Genomic DNA, 22,600 nt, shown 5'->3' with positions numbered 1-22,600 from the left:
TGCTTGTTGTGTGTGTTACAGCAGCTGACCACCGCAAACTGCACTCCCTGGACCCGCGGCCGTGCCCCATCTGCTACCGCATGTACAGTAACCTGTCGAACCTGCGCCAGCACCTGCGCCTCATCCACAACCCCCAGACCGTGGCGTGCCCCCTGTGTAGCAAGCCGTTCAAGACAAAGCTGTACCTCAAGCGTCATCTCATGAGTTTCCACGAGCTGCTGTGTGGACCACCGAAACAACAGCAGCAGCCTCCACCACATGCTGTTCCTGCTACAGCAGCCAGCTCTGGTCTAGACTTCTTCCCTCCGCCACCACAGGTTGTTTTGTCTGAAGAGAAAGAGGAGTTTATTGGGGCCAATGGAGGTGGTGGTGGTGGTGGTAGTAGCAGTAGTAGTGCATCCAACTTTCGTGCACCACCACCTCCATTTGCCTCCCAGGACTCTACTGTTTTTTCTGTTGCTCCCACAGCCAATAAGCAACCTGCCAACTAGTGAAATTGTTGCCTTCAGAAGTGGCCCAGTTCTTTTTATTTCTAATACTGTTCATTATGTAATTAAAAAAATAATAGAGCATATTGCGTCCTCTGGATCATTTTCTCAGTCTGTGCTTAATGATAGATGATGCATCAGAGGTTGATGATACTCCAGCTACTGTGTAGTATAATAGTGGTGCTCACTGAGCTGGTTGGTTCTGACCATGTCACTGTGGGGTTACTGATGTGCATAGTTGTGTAATAGGAGCCAGTTTTTTTTTAATGTATCGTAAAAGTGAGTAAAAAGTGCAGGGAGTAGTCTACCTACTTCCTGTTTTGTGCAATAAGCCTCTTGGCAACTTGTAATTGGTTATCCATCTTTGTATGCTTTACCATGTTTGGTCAAGATAAGAATTTTGTGTCTTGGAGCACTGCATGACTTGGTGCAAGTTCATGGGGCATTGTGAGGGTAATTTTTTGTTTGTTAAATTTGTACCTATATACATTGAATTATGCACATAATCTGATGACTTGGATATATGAGTGTTGCCATAGGAGTAAGATTGAAAACTTCGGGAATGTCTTGAAGTTTACTCACTATACGAGTAATATTTTAGACTGAAACCAGTTTCCAGAAGTGCTTATACAAATTTTGTTTTGCCTCATCGTGTAACTATAGGAGAGAATAGTACAAGACTTGCAATTAAAGCAGCTTCAGTACTACAAGATGTCTGGTTTGAGTTAATTTTACCAAAATTGGGACAAAAATTACATGTCTTCTCTTCAGTTCTTCAGGCTTTTGTAGTTTTCAGAATATCATTCCACAGTTTACATATTTTAGTGTAGATATGATTCTGGTGTTATTGGGAAATCTTAAGTAGCTCAAAATTGCTGGTTTTTTTATTTGTTTGTAAGGAGTGGCCGGGGAAGCCAAAACCAAGACCAATATGAAAAATGCATACCTGTGCATGTCTTGAATCCTCTTGTACTACAGATTGCAAAGTTCATGATTCTTCTCGTGTGATTTCTACTCAGTTGCAGGATCTTTTTGATCTCCATAAATCATAGATTTTTAATCATTTACACAGCATTGTGCTTAAATATAAGTGATAGATAAAAGTTAGTGAACTATTTGACTGATTGGGATATGCAGTTCTTTGACAATCAAAGAACTGCGACTGACGCCCAAGCAACTGGGAACTGACATGCATTGAGACTAGAAAATAATGCATTGATAATGGCTAGGCACTAGCCAAAATCTGGATTTGCCAAATAAAACATGCAAAAAAGGATGACTGACTGCTGTGCTCTATCATTTATAAATCTCTGCTTTAGTTGGTTTCAGTTACTGAATTTCAATATAGATCAGAATCAATGTAAAAGGCAGTTAAAGTAAATTGCTGTTGTGATATTTTCTTGGAGATCATGCGTCATATTTAGAGGCCTGCGTACGTAGAGTCATGTCACAGTTATTATCCATGGAACATGCAAGTAATTGTTGCATCTGACGTGAGAAACAGGGATCATAATTGTGAATGTGTATAGATCAGAAAATGAAACTCTGAGAACTACAGTTCCTTTGTTGGCAGCTATAGTCAAATAGTGTAGGTAGAAAAGGACATGTTAGGAGGGGTGCAATATAAGAGACAAAAATAAGTCATTGTTATGTTATCCATGTTCAGTTTGCAGATGTTAAGATCTTATCTGTACATATCTGCAATTATATCTGAAGAAACAGTGAATGATTTTTTTTAAAATCTTATCTGTACATATTTGAAGTTGCATCTGAAGAAACACTGACAGTAGTTATTTACTGCATGTCATCTATCTGCATTGTGTTATTCTACTTCCCTGTGAAGAAGTGTGTTATTTCAAAAGTTCAAAATTAATTTTTTGATGTTGCATTCATAGCTGAGTCTATTTTAGCTGAACAGAAGTACCTCTTTGAATGTCATCATAATTAACACTTTCTGCTCCTGTTTTTGTTTTGAGAGTCTAACGTTTCTTTGGTTCAGTTTTTCCTTATTTCACTTCTTTCCCTCTCCAGTATCCAGTTGTTCACCAGTTAAATAGGGCTATAATTGATTCCACTAGTCCGCCCCTGGTAGCTGAGTGGTCAGCGCGATGGAATGTCATGCCTAACGGCCCGGGTTGGATTCCTGGCTGGGTCGGAGATTTTCTCCGCTCAGAGACTGGGTGTTGTGTTATCCTTATCAACAACATTTCACCCCCATCGTCACACAAGTTGCCGAAGTGGCATCAACTCGAAAGACTTGCACCAGGCGAACAGTCTACTCGACGGGAGGCCCTAGCCCCTCGGCATTTCCATTTTATTGATTCCACCTTTTTTAAATTCAATTTTTGCTGTCAGTTTTGTCTTTCCTTGTGCAGAATTTAGATGTTTTCAACACATCTGAGCAGTTTTCATGTACTTCATCCCATTTGTTCCAACATGGACTTTGTTAGTTCTTCCAGAAATTATATTTTCCACTCTTTTTGTTCAGATGTAATTAAATGTAATTATTATCAGTACTAGATAATCACATCAAGTTTCTTTATCATCATCTCACTCTTAAAATATTCTCTCTCTCTCTCTCTCTCTCTCTCTCTCTCTCTCTCTGTGTCTGTATGTGTGTGTTTGTTTCTCTGTCTCTGTATGTCGGCCTGCCTGTTGTTTTATTTATTTACCTATCTTTCCAGCAATAAACTGTATAATGATCACTATATTGTGAAGGTACCCATATTGCTTTCAGATTATTAAAAAATTATGTCCTCTGTTTCTTTAACTCATGTCTGGACAACTTGTAGTACTGAAGCAATCTTTGAGGAACTGGTTTTGAACAGGAGAGAGACTACTTGATTCATTACACTTCAGCTAGAACTATATTCATAATATTTTTTAATCTTTACTTTGATGGCATCAAAGGGAAGAGCCTTGTTATGCATATATTACAATATTATCTACAGATTTTATCTGTAGTATCCTTTGTGCAGGATTTCTGTTTTGTGGCAATTACTTTACACTGCAGATTAGACATCAGTGATGGTAGTGTAAATGACAGAGTGGTTCTTTTCGTGTTCATGTGGATAGAACATGAGACTAAAGAAAAGTGAAAAGATTTTTTTCTCTTTCACTTCGCAATAATATTTGCCTGGAAGACTGTGTAGAGGACAGACTACAGTATTAAGATGCTGTTATGTGTATCTGAGAGGAAAGAGGCTTGTATATTAACTAATATATGGAGCATAATTTATTTTTTATGCCTTTAGCAGTTATACAGTTCCACAGACATATCACAGGTGAAGCGGTGAGAGGTTCCTACATCTTTCACTGCTGGTGTATATTTTGTTTATTTCTACACACTAAACTGTTAACCTCATATCACAATAAAGGAAGCTTGGTCAGCTTTTTTGCAAGAAAAGTGGCCACAGATTTTCAAGCATTATTTTTTTGTGATGTCTTTTACTACTTACAGTTTGAAAGTTCTGTTGAACTGAGATTTTTATATAAACTGTTCATGACAATAGGCGTTTGGCCGCCTTGTCTTGCAAATCCTGGCCAAGCTTCGTCAACAGACAGGCTCAACTCAGGTTAATTGGTAGAATATACAGACTGTACATATACTATATTGCAAAGCATTACACGCTTAACATACAAGACTAAAACATTATGTTGTTCTGTTATGTCATAGGCATCAGTAGAGTTTATCAGATGTTTTAAAATGCTTTGGTATTAAATTGTATATTACAAGACTTATGGTACTGTGTGACAGATATTTGTACAATGCTGCTTGAAGGAGTTGATATTTTACCAAGAATTTAGCATCCTGTTTTCTTCACACCATTGTTTAAGTCTTAATTGATATGTTTACTTTCAGTGAATCTGACTATCCTCAGAAAACAGTAAACTTTCTTGTTCTTAAAGTCTAGGTACAATTGGACTAAAATGTGTTGTTACTGTTATTGTTCGGTAACTTCTATCATACCTAAGTGCATGTACTTAACAAGAGGCGTGCCTCAGCATAATGCTGCCAGTGTGCGTGCCTTTCTCTCAGATTTTGTCATAAGAAAGTGATAAAATCACATAGCTATTTGATGTACTATTACATGTACTTAATACTGGCTGTGCAATTGAATGGACTCCCCAAGTATTTGCTTCATAAGTTCCTTATAAACCTGTAGATTCAGTAACATACTCTGAAGTAACAGTTCTTTCAATGTGTAATTGTATGTAAGCTGAAGTAATCAATCTGAGACCAGTGTTGGCATTGAATAGTAGCCATGAATTTAATTTGCTTCCACAGACTGGATTGAATGCAGTTTATTAACTCAGGAAGAAAGTTCTGAAGAACTGAGCAGGAAGTCTAAACTAGCGCTTAAAATAAGGACTTAGGAATTGTGAAGCAAGTTAATATTATCTAAACCTACAATGAAATTTGCTACCCATATCCAAACAGATTATTATGTTAGTACACAATAAAGCAATGAAAAGCTGTGTTTACTCAGAGTGCTAATAGAGGACAATAGTAACAAGAGAAATGCAGTACCCCATGTAATTTGAAAATAGGTATTGCATGTTCTTGTTGTGTTACTGATCCAGGCTTCATTGATCAGTAGACATGACTTGTACAGCTGAATGATTAATCTTTTTCTGCTGCAGTGTGTTGTGTTTCTTTTTGGAAGAAAATTGTATGAACAAATTTTCGTAATGTGTGTGTGTGTGTGTGTGTGTGTGTGTGTGTGTGTGTGTGTGTGTGTGTGCACAGAGAGAGAGAGAGAGAGAGAGAGAGAGAGAGAGATTTCATGAAAGTATGGATGCAGTTGCTTGCATTTGCAGCAATGTATGTTGTATTAAAGAAAGTGTCTTGTTTTAGAAAACTGGCATTTGTGATTGGTTGTGACAAGTTATTGCATGAAATGATCATTTTTAGAATAATTTTGTTGAAATATTTATCTGAGTAATAAGGCTGATACTGTTTTCATACTAAATAACTTTTGTTTGTAAAATGTAGTATTAACTGTACACGATTCTCATGAGAAGTAAACTAATTAAATATGTTCCTCTGTGTATTGTTCAACAAGATGCTTAGATTGTTAATCGGTAGAAGTGTTCATAACAAACAAAATTTTCATGAAACTTTTAAATATTGTAGTAGTTTGATATTAAGTGATAGTTCATAAGCAATGGGAAGCAAAATCATAAATAAGGAAGTTATTTATGGATTTCTTGTTGAGTACAATTAGAAGTAGCAGAAAAGGGTACACAAGCTCATCCTTGAAGTTGCATTTTGTCTCTGTGTAACTACCTACTTACTCCACTCTTTGCCCCCGTCTATTTTCCCCCCTCTCTCTCTTAAAGCTCTTGAGGTATTTGGAATCTTGGTGGTTGCCATCCATTTTCAGTAATCATTTGTCAAATAATTTTGTTATTTGTTGTTTACAATATTGGCAGCTTTATGTTCTCACACAACTGAAGCATATACTGATAAAGTGTAGTAACTACTTGAATTCCTCATTTTTCAAAGAGAGGAAGTTCATGTTTGTTTTAGTGTGAGTAGCTTGAATATTTCTGTTTTAGAAAGAAGCTTGGACTTTTTCATGCTATTTAACGTGCTTCTCATGATGATCTGGTACGTTGGTTTCTTGTATTATTGTAGTGCTCTATTTGTGGAATCCTTATCTGATAAATTTTTCTTATAATTAACTTATATTCTGGTAGTTAAATGTGTATAACATCACATTTTGCCCCTATTGCTGTAGATAGTGGTTTTATATGCATTACTAACGACTGTGTTACGAATCAGATGTCTTTAGTAGACTTGCAGACTAGTCAGGATTTTGAGAAATGTAACTTAAGATATCAATGAAAATGACTCGCATACAGGCAGTCTGACAGTCTTTGCCATTACTTTACTGATAATTTTGCTATGATCGGAAAGTTTGGCCCAGAACTAAGTAACTCAAATCAGGCAAGTTGAGCATTTTTATAAGTCTTGAAAACATATTGTAGGTGTTTTTCCAAATTATGCGGAATAAGAAATGATTTCCTGCAGCAAGTTATTGAATACTGAATTTTGATATTTTTGTTTTCTCTTGTTAAATGTGGCTTCTTTAAGCCAAAAATGTTTGACCTACAGTTACCACTTGTGGCTTAGCAATCAATTGAAACTTTCTGAAAAGAGAGAAATTTTATTTTCAGTTCTTGTGACATGCAGTTGAGGAAATATATTGTGAAGCAGAATTTAAATGTATTGCTTGTAAAATGTGATTTTTTGAGATTTCCATCATTTGTTATTGACATGTGGCAACTGAACATTTTAACTGTGCATTTTATCATCTGCCTGCATGTCTATAATGATTAAAAATTGTCTTCTTTGAGAACCACGTGGATATTAAAAATGTATTGACACACACTGTGCAACAGTAGCAAACTTTTAACATCTATTTGACTTTGTGTGTCCTATTTACCTTAATGGACTGAACAGTGCACGTTTTGTTTTTCAAAGCCCTTGTTGTCACTAAGTCATAAAGCCTCGAACACGAGATTCAAGCAACAATGAACTAACTAAACAAGAATAGAGTGTAGTAACGTTAAAAAAAAATGTAGTTACCTGTTTATAAGAGATGCGGGAAGTGGTGACCATGAGCATCCAAGCCACTTCACTAGCAGTTTGATTAGAGATAATTAACTGGTACATGAAGCACACTGGTCTTTTGTTTGGGGCTGTTTTAAATGCATAAAGAAAAATAGATAAAAATCAAACAATATCTGACATTTTGTCACGTATTTACGAGAATTGGATTCCCGAGTTGTTATATAACAATGGATTGCTTCAGTGAAAACAGACAAAGTTCAAAATAAAACTCTTCGAGAATTGTAATTGGTATGTGCTAAACCATTGACATACGCTACTGTTGATGAATCAAAGCAAAGTGGTGCAGGGCTTAAGACACTGGAGTTGCATTCAGGAAGACTGGGGTTCACATACTCCCTCCAGTCATCCAGATGTAAGTTTTCCATGGTTTTCGAAGTTTTGCATTACCAACCATGAATTACAGCTCTGTTGACCTCATCATTAATGGGACATTAAATTATATAGTCTCCATTCCTTCATTGAAGAAGAATCTGAGAAAATAGTCTGTCCGTAGAGGAATTTCGGTCTTTGTATGTTTATTATTTCTATGGGCTTTTGTGAAAGCTTGCACTGATGTCAAAAAGACTGAATTATTTTTAATTAAGAAATTGGGACTGAGTGGACCTCAATGGAAGTGGTGTTGGGAGTTGTTCCGGAAAAAGACAGGTAGTACTGAATGCCAAGTTCTCATTAGAAATTGTAACACGCAGTTGGCTGCTGATGTGCAGAGTTTAGTGTCATTGCTATGGGAAAAGATGTTGTCAAGAGTTCTCCTGTTTTACTCTTCCCTTTCATTATCTTCCATTATCTGCTTATTTAATTGGTCTTGCCTACACTAATGTGTTATCTTTCTTGCTGAGACGCCATTATTAAATGGAAGCTGCATTGAGCAAAAAAAAAATTTTTTTTCTGCAACTGGCTTTTTAAAATGAGATACTTGGCTCTATTGGCAACTAACTCTTTTCAAATTTGATAAGAGTTTTTTAAAATAGTGTAGCATTTTCATTGTCTGAATTAGACTTCCCTTTTATTTTGAAAAAAACATTCTGCACTGACCATGACACAAGCTCAAATGGAATTCTTACAGGGAAAAAACAGTAATTTAGGATTTTGTCTGTTTGTGGATGTGGCTAAAGTTTCTTGTAGTGGTGGTTCTATTGAAAATGTGCATCATTTTTTACTCCTGAAACAGCTGATGTCTTTTGTTTGGCATGAGCTAAATGAAATTATAATCATAAACAGCTGATTGCCGATGAACTTGTCGATTCAATACCAATATTGGTACTGTTTGTTTTAAATAAGTATCATTAAAAAGCAGCAACCACCTAGAATTAATACTTTTCTTTAGAACTAATCCGTATCTTTACAAAGCTGTGAGCTCATAATGTCTCAGTCTTTCGACAAAATTGCAGGAAGTAGTAGTTGTTATGTTTTACTGAGAATGAGTGCAGTTTTGTCTGTGTGTGCGTGTGTTGTGTTTTTCTTTTTTGCTGCTATGCTCTTAGTATGTGAAATACCTCAACTGCTGCAGTCACAGAACTACAATGGATTCTCTCTGAGACATAGAAAGGAAGAGCATCTGAGTAGACAATCAAAGACACAAAACATGGGTTTCATGTTAAGTAACTCATCACAATAAAATGCCATTGTCTTTCATACAGAAAACATATATGTGCAGTGTTTTGATTGTGTACTGATAAAAAAGTTACGCAAATCACAAGAAAAGTTTCACCATTTTTGCTGATATTTCTGTGATCTGAAGTAAATAAATAAGTGTTGTGTTAATCTATGAGAGAGGATCTGAATGAAATCTCTGAATTTATGAAAGATCTAACAACTTTTGTGAAGGTGAGAAACTGGCATTGAATGAAACAATTTAGATGGCCATTTTGATGAAACAGCCCTAGCTATGCTGTGGTACATGTTCCGAGTGCATTAGTGTATCTGCTGTGCAGTAAAATCCTTTCTGCTGTGTAATTCTAATTTCAGAATTATTTTATGTAACAGGCAATGACACACACACAGTTCCCAATGCTTTACAAAGAATGTCTGTGTCTAACAAACTGTGGGTCTTTCTTTTCAGTAATATTACTCTAAAGTTTGTAGAAAATGTGGGTAAAAGGTTTGAGTATGTTGGGAGGTTTACTATGATTTGAATTGCCTGGGTGCTAGGTAGGAAACCTTCATAGATATGTAGATATCTTGGAAGTATGGCTAGCCGTAGTGGCCGAGCGGTTCTAGGTGCTTCGGTCTGGAACCGCGCGACCACTACGGTCGCAGGTTCGAACACTGCCTTGGGCATGGATGTGTTATGTTCTTAGGTTAATTAGGTTTAAGTTGTTCTAGGGGACTGCTGACCACAGATGTTAAGTCCCATAGTGCTCAGAGCCATTTGGAGGTATGATTTGCACACCGGTATCATTACACATCATTGCAGGTGTTGTATTTATAAATGTGATTTTGTATGTTCTCAGTTGACACTGTATCTTCTGAATGAAAGTTTAATTCTGCTAACTACCCTGACCCTGTGGTCAAATCGTTCCCTACCACATCATTTATCCTAGGTATATTTAATCAGCAAGCAGGAGAATCCTTGTAAATTTTGGAAGAGTGGAAGGGGAGAGGTAATGATGAATTGAAGGTATAAATTGATCTCTGAGATGTATTTACATGGATCAGTAGAAACATCATTGTTCATAAGGTTCAAATAAAAACTGGTCTGAAATAAAGATTTAATAATTTTTCAAGCAGTATTTATTGGTATTTGTGGTGACTGAAAATACTCATGATTGAAAAAAATAAATATTGAATTGTGCACTACAAAGATTTGGCAGGTTTTTTCTGTGGCAGCTTTACTGATACTGATCAGTTAGTAATTCTTTCGCTTAAGATCGAAATGTAGTCTCTCTCTCTCTCTCTCTCTCTCTCTCTCTCTCTCTCTCTCGTGTGTGTGTGTGTGTGTGTGTGTGTGTGTGTGTGTGTGTGTGTGTGTGTGTGTGTGTGTGTGTGTGTGTGGGTGGGTGGGTGGGTGGGTGGGTGGGTGGGTGGGTGGGTGCACGCGCTCTCCTTATTGCAAAGATTCAGCAATATTAGGAAAAGGATAGATTGCTACTTTTCTTAAAGATGGACAGGCACAGTAAAAATACTTACACATTACAGCTAAAGGATAGATTGCTACTTTTCTTAAAGATGGATAGGCACAACAAAAATACTTACACATTACAGCTTTCAGCGAAAGCCACACACACACACACACACACACACACACACACACACACACACACACGGAAACATACCTCACCCCACGTGACCACAACTAAAGGCAGCTCCAACCTGAAGTATTTTGGTGTTAACACAGTAATTTTTCCCTGTACTGTATCTCTTCAGTAAACAGTTCAATTTACATTGTAATGTCTCTGCAGACAGTGTATCAAAATCTTCATTCTTTCTTGATTTCCTATATTATGTTGAGGTAATTGTTAGAGAATTACAGAGCCCATTTGTTTGTAAGTAGCCTCAGTACAAGATATTTATATATTTTATCCCAGTATTTGTTCTGCCCCATATGGATCAAGGTCTCAAAAAGCATCATAAGTAAAAAAATGTACATTTTCAGTACAGCGGGATTACTGGCAGATGTTAACAAATAGTCAAAGTTTGATTGCTTGTTAAGCCATTATCTCCTTTTGAGTGTGATACAGTGGGCCATAATTTTTATATTTACATCATTTCTGTAGGTGCACATCTACTGCAATGCGGCAGCATATCAGTTATTTTTGGAAAGGAATTCCAGATTTCTCCTGCATTTTTGCTATACTAAACTGTGGTTGTTGCGTGGGGTGTTCTTATATTTTGTGTAAGCACAAAATTATAAAAAAATGGAACATGAACTTTTAACAGTAAAGGCACTAAGTAAATATATCTTAAGTGAATATAAAATTTTCTAATGAATAGTGAGTTAGACTTTCAAATGTCATGGAGAAAGAGCCTTTCTTTAAAATGGGTAAAAAATGAAACTTACGTTTGTTTATAACAGTGTGATGTATCTATGGTAAAAATTAGTATGATAATGAAAAGATTGCTGCAGAATCATCATTTCTTTTTCCTGTATTACTTGTTCCATAATATTCTAGGGAGCATGTACTTGCCATATTTATAGGTTATGGTTTTATCTAATGCTTTGGAGACACTCGTGTAATTAATCTCAGATTTCAAATAACTGTTATTGTGTATATTTGTTGTTCTTCATGGTCAATTGATCTTAAGCGTCATCAAAATTTGCAGTAATAAAATTGCTACTTCTATTAAAAGTATTGTCAATTTGCAATGTAAATTGATTCTTACTGAATTAAAATTAATGAAAATGCTCAATGTTTAAATTACTTGCAGAATCTCATCCCTTGTGTGTAAAAAAAAAAAAAAAAAAAAAAGTGGACTTTCCACTATCAACATCACAAAGATAACATTATAATAATCACTTTAATTTGATTTATATGATTTGAAATGTAGTTTGTACCATAGGAAGCTAATAGGTGTGCCAGTGTGTTCAGCCAGACCACAATAGAATCTAATGAACAAAACAGTTTTATGAAATACGTCCCATACAAGATGTGTTGTAATGATAAGAAATGAACACTAATGTTCACTGTTTACATATACAAATAACAGGGCATTGGAGTAGTTCTTTTTTAGACCTTCCTCAACCCCAATCCATCTTGTCTTCACCTTCCAAACCCCATCATCCTCTCACTATTTATGTTTCTTTACACTCACTGGACAAGATTTAATGGCTGCAAATGCAAAATTTTTATGGTGTGCTCTGACTTGAAAACAGCTTTGTGCTGAGTGTAGGAAAGATGGTAGTACCACATTTACAAATAGTAACACTCATACCATAAAGACAGAATTGAAATTAGGATTAATAATGTTTGACAGAGCACAAATTTATTAACTGTTGACAGTGGAACAGTTGTATCATGGTTTGTACTATATATTATGAATTACCAACATTTTAGGTTGTGACTTCTATATTTCTGAGCAATGGCAGAAAAACAGATTAGAGAAAATTGAGAACTGGTAGGTACGACAAATGAAAAAAAAATAAAAAAATTCTTGAACCCCATTTTAGAACATTGTCCAAACTAACACTTATTAGTTACTCAGTAGACAGTTGAGGGAATATTATACACAGCCAGAAAGAAGGCAACACTCTCAATGACAAGGTCATTTTATTGACAAGTGAAGTGACAGGTTGTTCATCATTGTAGTAGTGTACAACAAATTCAGACCAAACGAAACACTCATCACAGTAAAGAGTGCCTAAATAGTCACATCAGTACACAGTGTATCATCATACAGTAGCAGTGCAGGCATGTATTCTCATGTGCAATCAATCACGAAAGTGCTGAATGATATCCTGCAATAGACTGTCCCAAGAATCTTGCACCTTTTGTTGTAATTTAACATTGGTTGTGGATGCCATGGAACATGAATAAGTTCCCACTTCATCGTGTCTCTTATCTGCTTAGTTCATGAAAGATCTAGTAATCTTGCTGGCCAGAGTAGTAGCACTTCACAAAGAGCATGCGTCACGGCAGACATATGTGGATTTGCATTGTCCTGCTGGAAAAAAATGGATGGTGTTCCTGTTGAAGAAATGGTATTAGCACGGGGATGATGGCCTCTGTAATGTAGCAGGCACTTGTTACTTTACACCACAGAAACGCCAAATGTGATCGCATGGAATGGCCTGGGATGGCACATGTGCATCACGGACAAATGCACTCTGGAATAGGCAGCTCACTGGTTCTGTGCCATACACTAGATCCATCACTCGCATACTAGCAGAATCTCATATAATCACAGAAGACAGCAGAATGCCATTCCACTCTCCAGTCAACTCTTTCACAATATCAGAGTTGCCATGCTTTGTGATGTTGTGTCATTGCTAACTTGGCCAGAGTCACATGTGATCTTTATCCTACTCCAAACAGGTAGTTCTCAATGGTGGCTTCTGATGCAACATGTGTCTGGATGTCATCCCTGGATTATGTTCAGTTGGCCATTACTGCTCACACAATGCATCAATATTGACATTTGTCTCTACTACACAGCTGTCAGAATCTGGTCTACAGGATGGGAGAGGAATGTTCCACAGATCACTCTTGAAAACAGTGACACACCACCAACACATTGTGCCCAACATTTGCAGTAGTCGGTTTGTGGGTCCATCCAGCTTCGCACAGATCCACCATGCAACACCATTCATATAGCTGAAACTGTTCAATATAATTACATACTAGTCAGTGGGGCGTGGTTGTATGCTAGAATGAATGTTGCAAACATTTCAGAGTCAAAATGGAGACATAGACAAAGGTTTCACTAACAGTAGAACCCCTCACAAGGGAACCTCCTCATCGCACCCCCCTCAGGTTTAGTTATAAGTTGGCACAGTGGATAGTCTGTTCGCTGTAATAAGTTTAGTGTCTGTTTTTTGCAAATGCACCGCAAAACCGTGCGATTAGTAGACGAAAGGACGTGCCTCTCCAATGGGAAATGAAAACATTTGATAGCAAGGTCATAGGTCAACAGATTATCCACTGGAAAACACGTCTGATATATTCTATTCTACACTGGTGACGGCATGTGCGTCACATGACAGGAATATGTTATCGACCCACCTAACTTGTACACTTGGCGAATGGGTAAAAAGATTCTTCTACCTTGCCCGATTTAGGTTTTCTTGTGGATGTGACAGTGTCACAAAAAAGTGATGAAACATAAAGAGTTTGTCACATCAACTGCAAGAAATGAATGCAACAGTTTCACAGTAGCACAGTTTTCCCTGTGCTCTGTCAAAACATATGTTTTTAACGTTTTCAAATTTTTCCGTGTGTAGACCGTCAAATCCTGCATATGTCCAAACAAAACTGAACATGTCCTGGAATTTTGGAGAGTGAAGTTGATTGTGTGTGAGTGCCTGAACTTTGATAATTGTCTGTAAATAAAAAATTAAACTTTTCACTTGAGGGAAGACTTGACCCAAGTTCCGCAGCTGCTCATGCTAACCATGGCACCAGGGCGCTCCTCGATGTTGTCTATCTTGCGCATGGACTAATCACTTTGTATATTTTGCTTATTTTTTCATAGTTCTACACAACTTCTTCCTGGTTTCTCGATTGATCTGTGTTCAGTTTTTCAAGGCCTATCCACTGTGCCAACTCATAACTAATCTGAGGGGGGTGCGATGGGGAGGTTCCCTTGTCAGTATGCACATATTATACCTTGGTGGCACTGAACACAGACCTTTTTTCCCCAGCAGAGTATGAATGAAATGAATATTGAAGTAGTAAACCTTCACTTTAAACAATGGAAAATCCAGAATGGAATGATGAGAATATTACAAAAAGGGTAGATTGCTACTCACCATCTAGCAGAGATGTTGACTTTCAGACAAGCACAATAAAAGGACTACTAAACACGTAAGCCTTCAGCCATAAGGCCTTCAGAAATAAACATACACATTCATGCAAACGCGGCTTATACATGCATGACCACTGTCTGTGGCTGCTGAGGCCTCAGCTTGTGGTCGCATGAGCTGTGTGTGTGTGTGTGTGTGTGTGTGTGTGTGTGTGTGTGTGTGTGTGTGTGTGTGTGTGTGTGTGTGTGGGAGGGGGGGGGGGGGGGTTGGTGTCTATTTCAGAAGGTGGTCTTCTGGCTGAAAGCTTACGTATTTAGTAATCTTCTTGTTGTGCCTTTCTGCGACTCATCATCTCTACTATATGCTGAGAAGCAATCTATCCTTTTCGTAAATCTTCATTTTAATTAGATAACCATTTTCAAGATTGAAATAGTGAAATATAATTTTTATGCTTTAAACTTGGTATTATTTATAAATATAGGAAGGAAAGTTGAGGGAGAATGTAAATATTTAGGAGTGAAGGAGATCACTCACTTCATAGCAGAAGCACTGAATCAAAAACAGGTACACTCAAAAAAGAATAGCAAATTTATTTATTTATAATCATGCCTGATGGTTGAAATATTTTTCAAAGTTTGCGGGATGCTTAAGGTCACTAGTGTACCTGGAAGTTTAATGTTAGTTTTTACTTAAACAAACACACACACACACACACAGACATCAATATTATTTTCCTATGACTAGACATTTACATAAATTCCTTACAGTGTCAGGCAGAATATCATGTGAACAGTTCTAATGAGCTGGTAAAAGATTCCCTAGTACCTGAATAGGTTTATTAATAAAGTGTTTAACACCTTTAATGTGACGATTATGATGAGAATAGTAAGTGGGAGAAACGTAGCTCTAAACTCCGTACGACTTTCCTTCAGATATTCACAAAACATAAAAGTGAGGAAACCTCAGTGGGGGGCCATTAACTATTGGGTTTTCAAAACAGTTACCAGAAAATAGAGCTAAAAATGGAAGATAGTTTCATATTTCTGTGTAAATCTGATTTGTTACACTTCCGTGTATGCATGTGACCTTGTGATAACAGATGTGAGAAGAAGTCATTCGTATACTCAGTGTGTTGTGTAATTTTATTCATCTTATTACCACTTGTTTTTTCCCCTTTATTTACCAAGTGAGCTCTTGGAATTTGAAAGCATATAATCGCTCAATTCATGCGGTTTAGCACTACTTATTATTTGAAGTGTATCGAAATGAAATTGCTATAACTGATGTACTATCCCGCATTGTGTCATCCATGTGAACATTTTTGAACATTTTGAGTAATGATAGTGCTGAAAACATTGAACATAATTTAATTGTCTCATACACTGGAGTTTTCTGATATAAGAGCTGTGGAGGGATATTATGTAAATAAAATAGAAAGAAACTTCCACATAGGAAAAATATATTAAAAACAAAGATTCCAAGACTCACCAAGCGGGAAAGCGCTGGTAGACAGGCACAATAAAATAACACACACACACACACACACACACACACACACACACACACACACACACACACACACAAAATTTCGAGCTTTTGCAACCGGCGGCTGCTTCGTCAGGAAAGAGGGAAGGAAAAGGAAAGATGAAAGGATGTCGGTTTTAAGGGAGAGGGTAAGGTGTCATTCCAATCCTGGGAACGGAGAGACTTACCTTAGGGGGAAAAAAGGATAGGTATATACTCGCGGGCGCGCACGCGCACGCGCACGCGCACGCGCACGCGCACGCGCACACGCACACGCACACGCACACACACACACACACACACACACACACACACACACACACCACTGTGTATGTATGTATGGATGGATGGATGGATGGATGGATGGATGTGTGTGTGTGTGTGTGTGTGTGTGTGTGTGTGGTGCGCGCGAGTATTGTTGCATCATGTTACATTTATTTCTTCACTTTTGAAATATATTCACCATTAGTTTCTAGACATACTTTAAGAGGACATTCAGACTCAGTCTGTGTCTTATGAGTTACAGTTTCTGATTTGTTGTGTTAGGTGTGTGGAATTAGTAATTTTTAACTGTAAGGAATGTTGTCAAAGTATGTATTGGAGAAGAGGGTGAGAGGTGCAAAATAAGAGCTCCAGCGAGGTCACGGCATTGGACTGTCCAGTCAGATTTAGTATTCATAAAAATTCATATTTGAGGTTGTATGCACAGATAGGAAGACATGTGGAGAAGCCCTGTCATGTATTAAAACAATCTTATTCCAAGTTGCACCTTCAAAATCTTCTATTTGTGAGAAAACACAATTTTCTTTGCTGTATCTCTGAGGAACGAAGGTCTAACAATACAGTTTTGGAGATGGTCGTTCCCATATCGTTTTGCAGTCATCTACATTCTGACTGGTTTTTGTGATCTTCAGCTGCAGTAGCTAAGCAGATTGCTGTACGTATTGTTGTGAAATATCACCTTGTCAATGAAAAGACTATGGTCGTAAGGTTCCTTCATTATCAAAGTAAAAACTCAACATGCTGTGGTCTGTTCTTTGACTTAATCCTGCATGTTAGTGAAATTTTGGAGTTGTGACATTGTAAAAAATTAACAAAGGACAGTTTGAATAGTAATATTGAAGTACTCAGTGATGATCTTGTTAGGACATTTAACACACGGGCCACAGACTGTGTTTTCCTATAAGGGCCTGGTTTGCACTGGAGATTTTCCTGTTGCTCTGAATCTAGTTGCTTTGAATAGTTTTGTCCATCGATTCAAATCTCTTATCATTTGCAGCCCTTTTTCCTGAATATGACATTGCCATTTATGTTACATTGGTACAGTTGAATTCAGTTTGCATGCCACAACACCAATTGTGCTCTTTGTTGCATAATCCACTTTTCCTAGTGTGTGACTACTTGACATGTACCACCAACAAACAACATTCCTTAATTCAGTTTTAACCAGGCAGGCCGGGAAGGGGGAGGGGGGATTTGAGATGAGATGGTTCTCACCTAGTGCACAGGCACAGAGGTGGGCATGAAAACAGGCCAGGGAAGGGGAGAGGGAGAAAGGTAATTTAAGAACTACCTGTTGTATTCCTAGCTTCTGCCTACGAGAAGAAGTGCACACTGTTGCCATTGCCATTTCTTCCAAGTAGCATAGTGAAGAAATAGCTACTACCAAACAGATGTCTACTTCTAATGTGATTTAAATCAACCCGTGGAAACTCCAGGTAGGAATTTCAACAATGTAGGAAAAGGCAGATTTCTACTTACTGCAAAGAAGACACAGGGTGCAAGTAAAAGACACTCACATATAGCTTTCAGCCACAGCCTTCATCAGTAAAAAAAAACACACACACACACACACACACACACACACACACACACACACACACACACACACACACACCCTGACCATCAACTCCAGACGGTCCAAGATGCTGGAATTGTTGGTGGTCGTGTGTGTTTCTGAAGGCTGTAGTCGAAAGCTAAATGTGAGTGCCGTTTAATTTTGCCTCTTTAATGTGATTTATATTCACTTTGTTAACACAACTGTTGCTTAAACAGATTGCTCATGATCAGTGATGAAGTTGTGCATTTGATTTATGGCATTGTACAACGCTTGTGCAAGAAGTTCATACCGCTCAGTTGTAAGTGTGTGCCACTGTCAAATGCCGAGTGGCAGTGCTGTGAATGTGCTTCTCATGTGTAAACAGCACATTGTAGAGTGAAGGTGTTGTGCACATGGTTTAGACCTAAAATGGATCAGCAAAAATGGCTTTGAGCACTATGGGACTCAACTGCTGTGGTCATTAGTCCCCTAGAACTTAGAACTACTTAAACCTAACTAACCTAAGGACATCACACACATCCATGCCCGAGGCAGCATTCGAACCTGCGACCGTAGCAGTCGCACGGTTCCGGACTGCGCACCTAGAACCGCGAGACCACCGCGGCCGGTGTGGATCAGCAAATGAATGTGCTGTTCCATTTCAAACTTGGAAGAACATTGAAAGCTACTCATACTGACAGCAGTTTATGAAGAACTTGTTGTCACCTTGAAGTGTGTTTGTGTGTTGTTGAAACACTTCTGTGATGGGCACAACACTATGGAAGACAAGGAAACAAAGAAACCTTTGTACCAGGATTGTTGTGTGACATTGCAAATGATAACAGTGAAAGTGGGCATTTGTTGTAGCAGGTACACCAAATGAGGCGACTGGACCCTGCTCCACAATAATGTCCAACCACACTGCCTTTCTGGTGCCGCAGTTCTTATGCAACATAGGAGTTTCGTCACTCGATCACCTACCGTACTCCGCATACTTGCCTCCCCCGATTCTTTCCCCCAAATTGAAAACAACCCTAATGGCCTAGAGGTTTTTGGACAGCCAATGTGTAGGACTTGTACGTCTGGTAGCAGACGTGCATTACTGTCCATGGGGATTACTTTGAAGGACAGTAACTGCTTTTTTCAGACAAGCCAACAATCCATTTGCACTATAGACACATTCACTGAAATCTTGACAGAGGTTGTAAGATCTCAAAGGCTGACGAGCTGATGCTGAAACAATATGTTATTTGAGATACGGATTTCTACAAGGTGAGGACTGGAGCGAGACAAGGTGGTGGAGGTATTGAGCAAAAGAAATGAAGAGGATATGTGATATACTTGCCTCTTTAGCCAGTACTTTTGCTGGTGGTTGGTACAACCTGTTGAGAAAATTTAAAAAAAATCATTAAAAAGCCTTGTGTAGCTGATTAAAAAAATGTGGAAATTGTTAGTCATTGTGAATTGTGGTTTATTTCTCTCATAACATACATAATCTAAATGATTTGATCCAGGTACAGGAGACGTCTCAAATTTTTGTAAAATTTCACCATATACAAAGAACAGCACACATTAAGAAACAGCATAATAATAATAATAATAATAATAAATAATAATAATAATAAAAATTCCATATCAAAATCCTTGCAATCCAGGAAACATGATTTACGGACGAAAACCATTTTGATACAGACAACTACAGGATCTACAAAGGAAAACCAACAGTTAAAACTAATGAGAAAGGGCTCAAACAGTTTGGCACAGCATTTGCAGTCCACAAATCTATCAGCGACTCTGTCATTGACTTCCAGTCTGCCTCAGAACGTATGTCAACGCTCTCCATCAAATCGGCCAACAAAGCATATACCTTGATCAACGCACACGCACCCACAAATAACTATAACAAGAAGAACCGCCAGAAAGTGGATGACTTCTGGAATGACCCTGAAGAGACGACAAACAAAATTGCCAAACACCATGTAATAATATTGTTAGGCGACTTTAATGCACAATTAGGTAAAGAGAAAAAATACAGGAAAATCACCGGAATCCATACAGCTCACAAGAGAACTAACAAGAATGGGGAAAGATTGATAAGCTTTTGCGAAAATTTCGGCCTCGTAATTATGTCAACACAATTCAAAAAACCCAATAAGAAACTGTATACTTGGAAGTCGCCCAACACAATGTTGGGTGAATTCCAGATAGACCATGTGGCCATCTCCAAGAGTAACACAGCAGAAATTCTGAATGTGAAAACAAGAAGAGGATTTTTTGACTCGGACCACCATCTTCTAGAGATAAAGGCCAGAATAAAACCCAATAGAAAAAAGCCAAAACTAAACAAAGTGCTGAGACCAGACCCCGAATACATAAAACTCAACAAGGAAAACATCTTACAGGAAATTAGTCAGACAAACACCACAAACTGGACAGAACTTGTGGACGTCCTCAAATCCACGATGAAATTGGGTCAACTTCCGAGAAGGAGAAAACACAGGTGGTTGAATATAATATGTGACCAAGCAATAGAAGAAAGGACCAATGCCTGGCAAAACTTCAATAGTCGCAAAACATCAGAAAATTTGCAACAATTTCTAGTAATCCGAAAACAAACATCGAAAACTATTCGGAGGGAAAAAAGAAATTATGACAAACGGCGATTAGATGAGAGAGAACAAGACTTTAAGAAAACAACATCAGGAATTTTTGTAAGACATTTAAAGAACATATTTCAGGATACCAGCCACCCAATATTTGTTTCAAGTAACTGGCTGGGTCACTAGAAACTAACACGAAGAATAACTGCCAAATCCTCACAGACTATTTCAAGAAACTTCTCAACTGCGAAAGACCTACAGAGGATATTCACTATGAGACGTCTACACCAAATCCTGACGCTAAACCGCCAACCATCAACGAAATAGTAGAAATTATCAAGACACTCAAAAACAATAGAGCCCCAGGAGAAGATGGAATTATTGCAGAACTATGGAAACTAAATGATGAAAGATTAACAGGAAAAATTCACAAAATCATATTAAACATTTGGGAAACAGAACAGATCCCTTCTGAATGGAAATGCGCTCTCATCCATCCACTCCACAAAAAAGGCGACAAAATTGAACCAAATAATTACAGGGGTATCTCACTCGTACCGGTCACATATAAAATCCTATCAAAAGTTCTCATGAATAGATTAGAAGAACAAGCTGACCCACAAATATGAGAATACCAGGCTGGTTTTCGCAAGGGACGACATGCATAGAGCAGATCTGGAATCTGAAAATGATTCTCCAGATGAGAAACACCCGAAACACAAAGGTTACTTTTGTAGATTTTAAAAAAGGCCTACGACTGAATAGACAGATTAGCGCTCTGCAAGATGCTGGAAAAGTTCAGCATTGACAGAAAGACAAGAGCAATCATTCGGGAAACATTAACTGACACAGTCTCCAAGGTTAAATTTATGGGGGATATCTCGGAACCATTTGAAATCCAAACTGGAGTGCGACAGGGTGACGGACTTTCACCATTACTCTTTAATATCATTCATGAAAAAAATAATCAGGACATGAGAAAAAGAAGCCAAAGGAATCCAAATTGGCATTAGAAAAGACAATAGATTCAATGTGAAGTGTTTAGCTTTTGCGGATGACCTTGGAATCCTCACAAATAATAGAAAAGAAGCCACTAACGCCATAGAGAAGTTACACGAAATTGCACAAAGAACTGGCCTGCAAATCTCATGTGAGAAAACCCAGTACATAGAAAGAGGGCCACAAGACAAATTGCCTATTGTGACAACCCATGGGAAAATCGTACAAGAACCATATTTTAAGTACCTGGGAGAAATCATCCAGCCATCAGGGATCAAACTAAAGGCCAATGAGGAAAGAATAAAAAAACTACAGAAAGCATATAAACTCACGTGGAACTATTATAACAAAAAGTCCATATCCATTAACGCAAAATTGAGGCACTACAACACTGTCGTACTTCCGGAGGCACTGTATGCATCAGAAACAACACAAAGGTGGGCAAACCAAAATCAAAGAAATAGAGAAACAAGAAAGGAAAATTCTCAGGAAAATTTTTGGCCCGATACAAGAGCAAGGAATCTGGAAGAAGAGACCAACATCAGAATTATATAAATACACAGACAAAATTAGGGATACAAGAAGGAAAAGAAGAATGCAGTTCTACGGACATATCCACAGGATGAACGAAAACAGAATTTCAAAGCGAATTCTTAAAGTCATCAACTCAGGCAGGGGAAAAACAAAATGGATAAAAGAAGTTGAAGAGGACCTCAGACAAGCACACACAACAGTAAACGATGCAGAAAATAGAACTGAATTCAGGAACATCATCAAAAAACATAAATTTGACACCACAACACAAAAGAGACCAGGATGCAAATGGACAGCGGAGTGAAAGAAACAACACAGTGAACACATGAAGAAAATTTGGGCTCAGAAAAAAACATAAACAATCATCATAAAGGAATTCAAGTTCAAACACACTCTTAAATGGGAATAAGCGAAAATAATAATAATAATAATAATAATAATATAACTTGCTCAAATTATCATTTCATCCTCTATGAATTCTTCTGTTGAATAGTAGCGTTTCTCCCAGAGTATCTGCTGTAGCATCATTTTTAAATTTTCTGGCTTCATATTAAATGTGTTTTTGCCCATTAACTTGTTATACATTATCTGATCAAA

The 22,600-nt window shown here is 37.7% G+C and overlaps 1 protein-coding gene across 11 annotated transcripts in view; it reads left to right on the top strand.

Moving 5' to 3' along the window:
* The window catches only part of LOC126355719 (protein abrupt-like), a 269,896-nt gene that overhangs the window by 94,182 nt on the left and 153,114 nt on the right, over nt 1-22,600 (top strand). For 3 of the 11 annotated variants that reach the window (XM_050006136.1, XM_050006123.1, XM_050006132.1), the window contains exon 7: nt 22-10,118. The exons of 6 other annotated variants lie outside the window; for them this stretch is intronic. In XM_050006136.1, the coding sequence (XP_049862093.1) occupies nt 22-491 (470 nt within the window). In that variant the 3' untranslated portion in view covers nt 492-10,118. Of the gene's footprint in view, nt 1-21; nt 10,119-22,600 lie in introns of those variants that run through there. 2 more of the 11 variants (XM_050006153.1, XM_050006144.1) reach the window with 1 other exon arrangement.

The sequence above is a fragment of the Schistocerca gregaria genome, chromosome 1, assembly GCF_023897955.1.
Source record: "Schistocerca gregaria isolate iqSchGreg1 chromosome 1, iqSchGreg1.2, whole genome shotgun sequence".
NCBI classification, from domain to species: domain Eukaryota; kingdom Metazoa; phylum Arthropoda; class Insecta; order Orthoptera; family Acrididae; genus Schistocerca; species Schistocerca gregaria.
The sequence above is the reverse complement of the archived record's forward strand: the minus strand, read 5'-3'. Positions and strand labels throughout refer to the sequence as shown.